The following is a 13,146-nucleotide window of genomic DNA, read 5'->3' on the forward strand; positions in this document are numbered from 1 at the left end:
TTGGCTGTATTAATAGAAGTGTTGCTTGCAAGCCGAGGAAAGGAATTCCTCTGGTCTATTCAGCACTGGTAAAGACTACTGCAACCAATTTTTAGCACTGCACTTAAAGATGGGGCAAATTAGAAAGGAATCCAGTAGTGAGCAATGGAAATGATTAGAGTTGGAAATGATTAGAGCTGGGATGTACAAGGAAAGGCTGAAAGAACTGGGATTACTTAGTCTGCAGAAAAAAAGACTGAGAGAAGGGATTTAATAACAGTTTTCAAATACCAGAAGAGTAATTACAAAGATGGTGTAGACTATTCTCTGTGGCTAGAGGTGTTAGGACTTGAGTAAAGGCCTTAAATTGCAGCAAGAAAAGTCTACGTTGGATGTTAGGAAGGACCGTTTCACTTTGAGGGTGGTCAAACATTGGAAAAGACTACCTAGCGAAGTTGTTGAATCTTCACAGAAATTTAAGAGCAGGGATGGCTAAGACAGGGATGATTCTGCCTTAAGCAGAGGGCTAGAGTAGACAACTTCCTGAGGCTGCTTTCATTTCTACTTTTCTTTTTTCTTTTTTTTGTCTTGCCACACCTGTAGGTTTGCAGGCCTGGAAAAGCATCTGTATCAAAAGGGTTCCTGAGATGGGGAAAGTATTCATCACTATCCTTTTGAATAATTTTCCAGGAATAACCAGATTTTATTTCAGTTCATAGACAATTTTGATTTTCAGGGTACACAGTTGTTCAGGAAAACAATCTCTCTCCTGATTCCCAATTTCATATCCTTAATGTCATTGGAGCCACAGTATCTGGACAAATAGTTTGATCAGCTCCCCATGTAAGAATTTCTAAATGTTTTTCCCTTCAAGAAAAGAAATGAATACCAATAATCCAATGACTTCAAGCAATTCTATAGCCAAAGGGATTTAAAAAACCCCACCACCCAGTGTATGGCCCATCTCACTTTCCTCTGCTAGGTATAGAGAATTTGGTTCCTTCTCCCCAGATCTCTACCACCATGAAGGAGCCAGTTTATGCATCACAAAAAGAAAAAAAAGTGTACCACGCCTTTCTTAAAATTGGTTCCCACCGAGTTAAAAAAAACCCTCTAGTTGGGGCGGGTTTTTTGTAATTTGTAGATTAACTCATATTGCAATAACTGCCTCCAAACTTCCTAGAGTTGAATGCTTTCTTTAAATCCTAAATTGTGCACAAGTGTCACTTTATTACGTGCAATTGTAATTACTGATATATTACTGTAAGTAAAACACACCCAAGCTCTACATAGGACTTACCTTTTCCATTCATGTCACCTACTGGAACGAGACGGCCAATGCAGAGTGGACGATTCCCATAAGGATCACGTACTGCATAGATTATATCTTTATGCATAAGTAGCAATGAATATGAAGTAGGGGTTTCATTCATTAAATTTTTAATTCTGAAATGAAATGCAAGGAAATGCCACAACATTAGAGATGTCTGTGTTCAGTTACTTGTGCTGATGTGTGTTATATTTAAACAATATTGCTGTTCCTGAAGCACAAACCTCTTACCTTGCTACCCAGTCAGCTGTATCATCATTCTCTAGAGGAGGGGTAAATGCCAGCAGCTGGGTGATTAATTCACTGTCAGAACTTGTTGACAGCCCCACACCATGTCGCATCAGCTTTTTAAAAAGACAAGACAAATAAAGTATTAGCAATCGATTAAAAAACACCACCACCACCATTGAACAATTATAATTTAGCAAGAACTGGGTCTACCAAAAAGGTACTTTAACAGAGGACATCTCCTAATTGCAGCCAATCACATGAAAAGGAACCTTAAGTACAATTTGTAGACTTTTGCCTCAAGGGTCGACAGGCTTGTACCAGCATAAAGGACTGGCATAGACCACTGGTACTCAAACTATTTTAAACAAGCAGTCCAAACCTTAAAATTAGGACTGGGCTGAGGTGGCATAGAAAAACATTGCAGGAGCTTTGCATGTGCAGTGAGCTCTCCTAAGCTCACCAGTTATCAGCATGAGCTCTGGCTGAGCAGCAGGGGAAAAGGGGATAAGCAGTGATGATGTTCACCTCCTGGGCTCCAAAGCTGACAATAGTGAGTTCAGACAGCTCATTGGTTATGTGGAGCTCTAGCATGAGCCATGCTAACATGATGGTGAGCTCAGACAGGGAATTGGTATTAAGATAGGCCATTCACATGGGCTTCAAGGGTCTGAGGCCCCACATATAGCCTGAGGGCCATAAGTTGAGCATCACTGGTACATACAGATCATTGCTCTTGGTTCTGCATATCTTAATCTTTGGCTTGTTGCTCTGTGTTGTTGATATGTGACCAAAGGATCAAGGAAGCCTAATAGCTGCTGTCTTGGGATTTTGCCTGTTTTGCACTACTACTGTCCTATGGAGAAGAAGCAGACACCATGAAGGAACCATGGGACAAATAATAAAGAGAGAAAACTCCAGGAAAGAGTGAAAGAAAAAGCGACTAAAGGATAAGGAAGGGAAATAAAACTCCACAATCCTGCAACTTATCTAACCAACTGTAACCCCCCCTTCAGTCCTTTATACAACAGGGGCCTTGCCTAACTTGGCATATTTTTTCTGCAAATTGAATAAGACTGGACATTTTTATTTTGCTATAAGAATACGCGCAGCTACCATCAACACACCATTTGAATCCATTCCCTTTTTTGCCTTTTCTTGTGGTAGTTGTGAAGTTCATAGGTTGATACATGATGCATGAAGTAACAATTGCAAAATGCTGTAAGTTTATAACATTGTGTACTTATGTGTCCCTCTACTTTTGTATTATGAAACAGTTAAAAAAAAGCAGCATCTGTTTTTCTTTGTGTCTTCCTTCTTTAAACTCCTCCAAATTCATTTTTCATGGTCTCCTTGTGTGTTCATATCAACATATATGACTGCTTTCAACCTCCACCACAAAATTCTCAGTGATAAAAATTGAAGGCAATGCTCCAGATAAGAATTTTCAATGTATTATATATGATGTTTTAAAATAATTCTAAGCATCATCTTTTTTTTTTCTACTAGCCACCATGCAATAGACAGAGATTCCAGCTGAGCTATTCACAATTATGCCTGGATTAGTTTTCCTATTGGATCAACATTAACATCACAATGAAGCTAGAAGAAAGGCAGTTTATCATTGCCTATGGCAGTTATGTAGAAATTAATTAGCAAGACCATAGATAATATTGTAGAAATTAACTACAAAGCAGACTCAGCACTTCAAGGACACAGCCTGACAAAGACTCTAGAAAGACTAAATCCTAGTCGCCTTGAAGTCTGAAGCAATCAAGGATGTAGCCCCCTCCCTATAAGCCAGCTTTCCAAAACAAACACATAGCCACAAAAACCAGTTTGAACCAATTAGGGGTCTCTCAAGCTGGCCTGATACCTTGTTACCTATCACAGTGGAAAATTCCCACTTGCGCGCGCTTCTTGACTGTAAACTATAAATCGCCTCTAACAGTTTTATTTCGGGGCCTCTGAGCTTGCTCAGGGTGCCCAGCATGCTGAATAAAATTTGAGACTGACAGCGACTCTGTCTTTGGAAACAGTTCAGCAAGGGGACACGGACTCCGCAACAATTTGGCGACCCAGATGGGACCCCTTGTGTGCTGACCTGGCTGCTCGTCGTTCGGACCAACCTTCCCAGCCGGCATAGGTGAGTTTGTCACCATTTGGAGGGTTCGGTCTGGGCGTCGGGTAAGTGGGGTTCACCGTGTGGAGTAGCCGTTCCCCGGAATTTATAAACCAGAATGCCTGAGTTTCGGGAGGATGGGACAATTGGCTTCAAACGTCCCACTGGGCTGAATTGGCTGAAAAAGCCCCAAAACTGGTTCTATACTCTACCACTCCGCCCCCTTATGATCCTCTGATTTCAGTCTCTGTAGAGTCTGAAGACGGACCCGAGCCTCTCTACCCTGCTCTCCCTGTCCTTGGTCAACCCCTGCCCCCTGACGAGAGCGCCGTGGTTCCCGTGGCGTCAGTGCTGGCTCTGAGCTCTGGGCTCCCTGCCTCCAGAGGCTTTTCTCCGGTCTGGACCCAGAGCCGAGGTCCCGTGGGAGAGGCATTTCCAGCCAGCCAGGGGAAGGAGCACCTGAATGCGGTGGTTCAGGCTCCTTTGCGAACCTACCCGGTCCCGTTTGTGGATGGCGGGGGCAGCTTCCAGGTTCGCTCTACTCTAATTCATGTGCCTTTCTCCCAAGAGGACCTCCTCATTTTGCAACAACAGACCCCCTCTTTTCCAGAAAAGCCCTATGAAGTAGGACAGACTATTCGGCGCGTAGTCCATACTTAAGACCCTTCTTGGTCAGACATGCAGAAACTCATGGATACCCTGCTGACCCCAGACGAGCAGGCTAAAGTTTTAGACTGTGCCAAGGCTGTTGCCTGAGCAGGAAACAGAGATCCTTGGCCTTCTAATGAACCCAACTGGGACTATAACACCCCCGAGGGAAGGGCATCCCTGAGGGAAACCCGGAATGATTTACTAGCAGGCTTTGATGAAGCGAGAAAAAAGCCCGTGAATTGGGGAAAATTCCATGCATGCAAACAGGGACCTGAGGAGCATCCGGATGCCTTCTCTACCCATTTGTGTGAGGCAGACAAGACATACGTTTGTCTTGATGTAGATAAACCAGAGCATGTGCCTTTGCTGGTATCAGCCTTTGTAAACCAGAGTGCTCCCGATTATTAAGGAGCATTTCTGCAGGTATACTCCAGGGTGGGAAGGAAAGAGTATGTCTGAAATAAGAAATATAGCAAGTTATGTGTTTGATGGGAGAAAGGAGAGAGAAAGAAAGAAGGAGAGAAAGGAAGATTTTAAATTAGTAGCCGCAATGGTTGAGGGAACTATGGACAGTATGTCAGGAAGAAGACGAAACAGGGGAAGGGGCCAGGGAGGGTTTCAACGAAGGGTATTAGGTCAGAGAAACCAGGGCGAGGGGTGGTCCAAAATTCAAAGGGCCAACGAGGTATGTTACTAATGTAAACAACCTGGACACTTTAAACAAGAGTGTCCCCAGAGGAAGGGGACGAACAACAGAGCCATCTCTGAACAGGGGCCCCCTCCGGACCAGTGACGCGAGGAGCCGGTGTCAAAAACTACTCACAGGAAAGAAGGACTCAATAACCCGACCGACCACCTTCACCCAGTCTGCTCTGCGGTAACTATAAATTGCAATAAGAGTGACCCTGTTGCCTCAATCCAGGTAGGAGAGCAACGATATGTTTGTTTAATTGATACCAGCGCTACTATGTCTATGTTATCTACAACTCCTGAGCGTGCAGGTCTAATTGAAGAACGAAATGAGGATGTGATGGGAGTCGGGGGAGAATTGTTCAGAACTAGCAGGAGTGCCCCTACTCGAGTTCCTTGTCGTGTGAACACTCCTTTTTGTTGTCTGCCCGTGCTCCTATGAATTTACTGGGACGGGACCTATTGTGTAAGCTGAGGGCCACTCTATGCTGTAGTCCAGAGGAAATAACTTTAGAATTACCAATTGACAAATTGCCTTATTTCGCCAGGGCGTTGGCCTCTTGGGGGAAAAGGGAAATTTACCAGTGGAACTACAACAATTGCCAGCCACATTGTGGGGCTGGGAGTCCACCGATGTAGGACTGCTGAAGTCTGCCACTCTGGTTGTTATTCAAACCGAGGGGGGAGTCCCGCCTTGCGTGCCTCAGTACCCGCTGAATAAAGAAGCAGAAGAAGGTTTGCAACCCCTGATAGATGAATACATCAGGAAAGGGATCTTAGTGGAGTGTCAGTCTCCTTGCAATACCCCCGTGCTACCAGTCAGGAAACTAAACTAGGGAAGGATGGCAAGCCTGTTTATCGTTTTGTGCAAGACTTACGTGCTATAAATGATTATGTGATTCCCAGAGCTGCCGTAGTTCCTAACCCTGCCACTACCATTACCTCCATCCCGTGGTGGGCTACCCGATTCACAGTAATTGATTTGTGTGCCGCCTTCTTTTCAATCCCAGTTGCCGCCCAGTCTCAATACCTTTTTGCCTAAACTTGGAAGAGAAAACAACATTTGACCTGGATACACTGAAAGCCCCACTATCTTCAGCCAAATCCTGATGAGAGACTTACAAGGTATTGTACTTACCTCAGATACAGTGCTCGTACAGTATGTAGTTGACCTACTACTAGCATCACCGACTCAGGTAAGCTGCCAGACGGACACTTTAAGACTGTTAAAAGGATTAGCTGAAAGAGGACATAAAGTATCCCCGGGAAAGTTACAGTATTGCCAAAAGAAGGTTACATACCTGGGGCATGTGATCTCAGAGGGACTGTGGGAATTGTCTGATGAAAGGGTGAAGGCTATAAAGACTTGCCAAAGTCTACCACTAAGAGACATATTCGAGCCTTTTTAGGAGCGGCCGGATTTTGCCGGCTGTGGATCCCTGCTTATGGAGAGATGGTTAAGCCTCTGGTAGAGACCACTTGAAAGGGAGAACCTGAAGTGGTTCAATGGACCCCTGAGCTAGACCATGCTTTCCACCAAGTTAAACACCAGCTATCACAAGCCCCTGCTCTAGGACTCCCCAACTACGAGAAGCCATTTGTGTTGTTTGTCCACGAGAGACGGGGAGTAGCCTCAGGAGTCCTAACCCAGAAACTGGGACCTCAGCTACACCCGGTTGCTTATTATTCTGCCACCTTAGATCCAGTGGCAAAAGGGGTAGTCAGCTGTCTGCGCCATTGCAGCAGCAGCACTGCTTGTTGAGCAATCGAAAGAGCTAGTCATGGGGTACGCCCTTAAAGTCAGGGTTCCTCATGAAGTTGAAGCCCTAATGACTAAAGAAAAGACTCAAGCCTTCTCTCACCAGCGTTTAGCCTGGTACCAAGTGACTCTGTTAGCTGCCGAAAAAGTGCACATCTCACGCTGCACTAGCCTCAACCCGGCCTCGCTTTTGCCTCATCCCGAGGATGGAGAGCCACATCACGATTGCTGCACTGTCGTTCGTATGATGGAAAAGCCCCGAGATGACCTCACTGATGTGCCCCTGAACAATCCTGACTTAGTCTTCTGTGTGGATGGGTCCTCCTACATAGAAGCTGGAGTTTGTTGGACTGGGTATGCGGTTGTCACTGACTTCAACATCATTGAAGCAAAGCCCTTATCTCCCCAGCTGAGTGCGCAAGCAGCTGAACTGATTGCTTTAACTCGTGCATGTGAACTGGCAACCAGGATGACTTTAAATGTATACACTGACAGTCGGTATGCGTTTGGAATTTGCCACTCCACCGGGCAATTATGGAAACAGCGAGGCTTCATTACTTCTTCCGGAGCAAAGTTGCGAACTCCACTCAGGTTTCTGAGCTCCTGGAAGCCATCCAGAAACCCAGACAGATAGCCGTAATGCATGTCACCACACACACCAGGGGGAGCATGCCTGAAGCTAAAGGAAATGAGCAGGCAGATGCTGCTGCCAAAGCCGCCGCTCAGCAACCCCTAAGTCTCAATGCCCTTACTCCTGCATGGGAGAAACCCAGAGCCTTGGAAGGATATGAGCAAGTGTGCAAAGGAGAAGAAGAAGAATGGAAATGTCTCTATGGGGCTTATTCAAAAGATGAACTGTAGTACTCTAGCGATAACCTCCCCATCTTGCCTAAAACACTACAGCGGCCCCTGTGCCAAATAGTCCATGGGCAAGGTCATTATGGGGCAACTGCCATAGCTGAAACCATTCTCTGAATTCGGTTCACCCCTGGGATCCATGCAGTGGCTAAACAAGTGACCAGTGTCTGCCCCACTTGCCCAGCATTCAACTCTGGCCCAGAGAGACAAGCCCCACCTGGGGGCCGACCTTGGGCTTATCAACCATTTGAGAGACTGCAAATAGACTTCATCGAACTTCCCCTGTGCCAAGGATACAGATATGCCTTAGTAGTGAGATATCAACTCACCCATTGATGGAAGCATTTCCCACCACCCATGCCTCTCATCAGCAAGTCGCTCATGCACTTCTAAAAGACATTATTCCGCGGTTCAGCATACCCCAAGTCATCAACTCAGATCAAAGGAGTCACTTTACCTCCCAAATCTTAGAAAAAATTTACACACGGTTGGGAATCACTAGGCAGCTTCACACCCCTTATCACCCTCAGTCATCTGGAGGGGTGGAAAGGGCAAATCAAACTCTAAAAACCCTTTTAGGTAAAGTGTGTTCAGAAACTCAGCTTAAGTGGCCCAAGGCATTGCTCCTTGCACTGTTTGCTATGCGAAATGTACCTAGAGCTGATGTTAAGATATCTCCCTATGAGCTTTTGTTTGGTCATCCACCCCCCATTACCCGTGGTTTCCTTCCGCCAGCCACAAGATTGCTAGTGGGGGGATGAGAATTTAACCCATTATGTGATTTCTTTCCAGAAGCAGCTTACTACTTTATAGCATCATGCTGCCGTTCAGCAACCTGTACCCTTTGATTGCGAGATACACCCCTTCAGTCCTGGTGACTATGTGTGAGTCTGTGTTCTGCGACGGAAAAGTTGCCTAGAGCCAATGTGGGAAGGACCATACCAAGTCCTACTAACCACCCACTCCGCAATCAAGATTGTTGAAAGGAATTCGTAGATCCATCACTCGCACGTGAAACCTACTGTATTTACCCCAATGAAATCTCATCGCGTACCTCCTCTTCAGCTGCAGAGATCCAACAGTCAATGGACAATATGTGCCTTACAAGTACTATCATAAGTGTATTTTTGCTAGTAGTCTATTTGCCCACATTAATCGGATGCCCCTGCAGTCTCACCTGATTCAGAGGAGCCTATCCTGGTACCCAACTAGAGTATTCTAACACCAAACAAGTTCGAGACAAAGTTAATCAAGTCCCGCCTGAAGGGGCTTCTGCCGTCATATACAAGTCCAATGCTCCCCCAGGTCACTGTAAGCTGTATGGGTATTACACTAATAGCTATGAAATTTAGCGTGCAGACCCTACCATAGGGGCAAGCCAAGCTTACATCCAAAGTAAAACTAATGACCCTGGGGAATAATCATTCTATTCCAAAAGTGGAATCGAGACCTTGGTTTGGCGAGTGTCGTCCCCTAAATTACTAGCTATCAATCCTCATCAAAATGTAGAATGGCCTCATAACTCTTGTGAAAATAACCAATTCCTACGTGAGTAACCTAAACTTCTCAAACTGCTGGGTGTGTACTTGACTACCCAAGCATCCCAGCGTAAGTATTCCTCTCATTGGTCTTGGCCTTAGTTCATTCAATAATTCCTCTATTAGCAAGAGCATCCATAACGACAGTAAATGGTACTATGAATACTGGTTCCTTAATGAAGTAATCCTCCCTGAAGATTCTGTGTGCTATTACAAGCCCTGTTTTAGTAGTTTTGCTGTGTTTGTAGAGAATACCACAGCCGGTGCTTGTAATATAACAATAACCTTAGACCCATCCTCTCTCGGATAGCAAGGTAATGGACCTGTACATGTTAGGGCATTATTGGCTTTGTGAGAAAGTTGCATTTAAGCATTTGCCACCCACCTGGTATGGCACGTGCACCATGGATGTAGTGATCCCAGATATGACACTTCACCCGAACAAGTCGCTTCAAGGGTGGCACCAAAATCGCCCACATCAGTTCTGACGAGGGGTGAGCCTCAACCTCCTCCTCGAGCAACCTACCCCATTCCATTCCTTTGCCTGACAGTTCATACTTTGGCTAGGTGTTTCTGAACTTGAAAAGACTATTGTAAATCTTTCAGCCTCACTGGAAGTATTAGCTAACAATACCGCTGATGCCTTAACCCGACTGCAAACTGAAGTAACTCACATTTCTCATATTACTTTGCAAAATCGCCTAGCATTAGACCTACTTCTTACTAATCAAGGAAGAGTATGTACTTTAGTCAACGATACTTACTGCACCTATGTAGATGAATCAGGGGAGTATTGGAAGATATCCATAAGATCCAGAATATGGCTAGTCAATTCCATGCCATAACCACAGATAACACCTCTTGGAGTGTACAAGACACATGGGCTCTCCTGACATCCTGGTTCCCCAGATTACGATGGACTCTCAAACTCATTACTATTATTGTTGCTCTTGGATGTCTTTTGATTTTAACCTGTTGTTGTATCCAGTGTATTGAAACCCTACCTTCTCATAGGGAGATATCTTAACATCAGCTCTAGGTGCGTTTCGCATAGCAAACAGTACAAGGAGCAATGCCTCAGGCCACTTAAGCTGAGTTTCCGAACACAGTTTGCCTACAAGGGTTTTTAGAGTCCGATCTGCCCTTTCCACCCCTCCAGATGACTGAGGGTGATAAGGGGTGTGAAGCTGCCTAGTGATTCCCAACCATGTGTAAATTGTTTGTAAGACCTGGGAGGTGAAGTGACCTCCTTGATCTGAGTCAATGACTTCAGGTATACCAAACCGCGGAATAATATCCTTTGGAAGTGCATGAGCGACTTGCTGATGAGAGGCATGGGTGGCAGGAAATGCCTCCACCCAATGGGTGAGCTGATCTCGCACTACTAAGGTATATCTGTATCCTCAGCACCAGGGAAGTTCAATGAAATCTATTTGCAGTCTCTCAAATGGTTGATATGCCAAGGTCAGCCCCCAGGTGGGGCTTTTCTCTCTGGGCCAGAGTTGAACGTTGGGTAAGTGGGGCAGATGCTGGTCACTTGTTTAGCCACTGCATGGATCCCAGGGGCAAACCAAACTCGGAGAATGGTTTCAGCTATGGCAGTTGCCCCATAATGACCTTGCCCATGGACTATTTGGCACAGGGGCCGCTGTAGTGTTTTAGGCAAGATGGGGCAGTTATTGCTAGTGTACCACAGTCCATCTTTTGAATAAGCCCCATAGAGACGTTTCCAGTCTTCTTCTTTTCCTTTGCACGCTTGCTCATATCCTTCCAAGGCTCTGGGTGCCTCTCACACAGGAGCAAGGGTGTTGAGACTTAGGGGTTGCTGAGACTTAGGGGTTGCTGAGCAGCAGCTTTGGCAGCAGCATCCGCCCGCTCATTTCCTTTAGCCTCAGGCATGCTCCCCCTGGTGTGTGTGGTGACATGCATTACGGCTATCTGTCTGGGTTTCTGGATGGCTTCCAGGAGCTCAGAAACCTGAGTGGAGTTCACAACCTTTGCTCCGGAAGAAGTAATGAAGCCTCGCTGTTTCCATAATTGCCCGGTGGAGTGGCAAATTCCAAACGCATACCAACTGTCAGCGTATACGTTTAAAGTCATCCTGGTTTCCAGTTCACATGCACGAGTTAAAGCAATCAGTTCAGCTGCTTGCGCACTCAGCTGGGGAGATAAGGGCTTTGCTTCAATGATGTTGAAGTCAGTGACGACCGCATACCCAGTCCGACGAACTCCAGCTTCTATGTAGGAGGACCCATCCACACAGAAGACTAAGTCAGGATTGTTCAGGGGCACATCAGTGAGGTCATCTCGGGGCTTTTCCATCATACGAACGACAGTGCAGCAATCGTGATGTGGCTCTCCATCCTCGGGATGAGGCAAAAGCGAGGCCAGGTTGAGGCTAGTGCAGCGTGAGATGTGCACGTTTTCGGCAACTAGCAGAGTCACTTGGTACCAGGCTAAACGCTGGTGAGAGAAGGCTTGAGTCTTTTCTTTAGTCATTAGGGCTTCAACTTCATGAGGAACCCTGACTTTAAGGGCGTACCCCATGACTAGCTCTTTCGATTGCTCAACAAGCAGTGCTGCTGCTGCAATGGCGCAGACAGCTTACTACCCCTTTTGCCACTGGATCTAAGGTGGCAGAATAATAAGCGATTGGGCGTAGCTGAGGTCCCAGTTTCTGGGTTAGGACTCCTGAGGCTACTCCCCGTCTCTCGTGGACAAACAACACAAATGGCTTCTCGTAGTTGGGGAGTCCTAGAGCAGGGGCTTGTGATAGCTGGTGTTTAACTTGGTGGAAAGCATGGTCTAGCTCGGGGGTCCATTGAACCACTTCAGGTTCTCCCTTTCAAGTGGTCTCTACCAGAGGCTTAACCATCTCTCCGTAAGCAGGGATCCATGGCCGGCAAAATCCGGCCACTCCTAAAAAGGCTCGAATATGCCTCTTTGTGGTAGGCTTTGGCAAGTCTTTTATAGCCTTCACCCTTTCATCAGACAATTCCCATAGTCCCTCTGAGATCACATGCCCCAGGTATGTAACCTTCTTTTGGCAATACTGTAACTTTCCCGGGGATACTTTATGTCCTCTTTCAGCTAATCCTTTTAAAAAGTCATAAAGTGTCCGTCTGGCAGCTTACCTGAGTCCGTGATGCTAGTAGTAGGTCATCTACATACTGTATGAGCACTGTATCCGAAGTAGGTACGATACCTTGTAAGTCTTTCGTCAGGATTTGGCTGAAGATAGTAGGGCTTTTGGTGTATCCTTGGGGAAGTCGCGTCCAGGTCAAATGTTGTTTTCTCTTCCAAGTTTAGGCAAAAAGGTATTGAGACTGGGCGGCAACTGGGATTGAAAAGAAGGTGGCACACAAATCAATTACTGTGAATCGGGTAGCTCACCACGGGATGGAGGTAATGGTAGTGGCAGGGTTAGGAACTACGGCAGCTCTGGGAATCACATAATCATTTATAGCACGTAAGTCTTGCACAAAACGATAGACAGGCTTGCCATCCTTTCCTAATTTAGGTTTCCTGACTGGTAGCACGGGGGTATTGCAAGGAGACTGACACTCCACTAAGATCCCTTTCCTGATGTATTCATCTATAAGGGGTTGCAAACCTTCTTCTGCTTCTTTATTCACCGGGTACTGAGGCATGCAAGGCGGGACTCCCCCCTTGGTTTGAATAACAACCGGAGTGGCAGACTTCAGCAGTCCTACATTGGTGGACTCCCAGCCCCACAATGTGGCTGACAATTGTTATAGTTTCACTGGTAAATTTCCCTTCTCCCCCCTCCCCCCAAGGCCCATGCCCTGGCGAAATAAGGCAGTTTGTCAATTGGTAATTCTAAAGTTATTCCCTCCGGACTACAGCATAGAGTGGCCCTCAGCTTACACAGTAAGTCCCATCCTAATAAATTCATAGGAGCACGGGCAGACAACAAAAAGGAGTGTTTACACGACAAGGGTCCCACTTGGACTTGAGTAGGGGCACTTCT

At 46.1% G+C, this 13,146-nt stretch overlaps 1 protein-coding gene across 1 annotated transcript in view; it reads right to left on the bottom strand.

Moving 5' to 3' along the window:
- PPAT (phosphoribosyl pyrophosphate amidotransferase) overlaps positions 1-13,146 on the bottom strand; it is a 92,566-nt gene that overhangs the window by 14,730 nt on the left and 64,690 nt on the right. Inside the window, exons 4-5 of the mRNA XM_019552925.1 lie at positions 1,541-1,653; positions 1,280-1,425 (exon numbers count right to left, since the gene is read on the bottom strand). Coding sequence (XP_019408470.1) covers positions 1,280-1,425; positions 1,541-1,653 — 259 coding nt within the window. The remainder of the gene's footprint in view (positions 1-1,279; positions 1,426-1,540; positions 1,654-13,146) is intronic.

Source organism: Crocodylus porosus, unplaced genomic scaffold (genome assembly GCF_001723895.1).
Source record: "Crocodylus porosus isolate Cpor-Errol unplaced genomic scaffold, CroPor_comp1, whole genome shotgun sequence".
In the NCBI taxonomy this organism is placed as follows: domain Eukaryota; kingdom Metazoa; phylum Chordata; order Crocodylia; family Crocodylidae; genus Crocodylus; species Crocodylus porosus.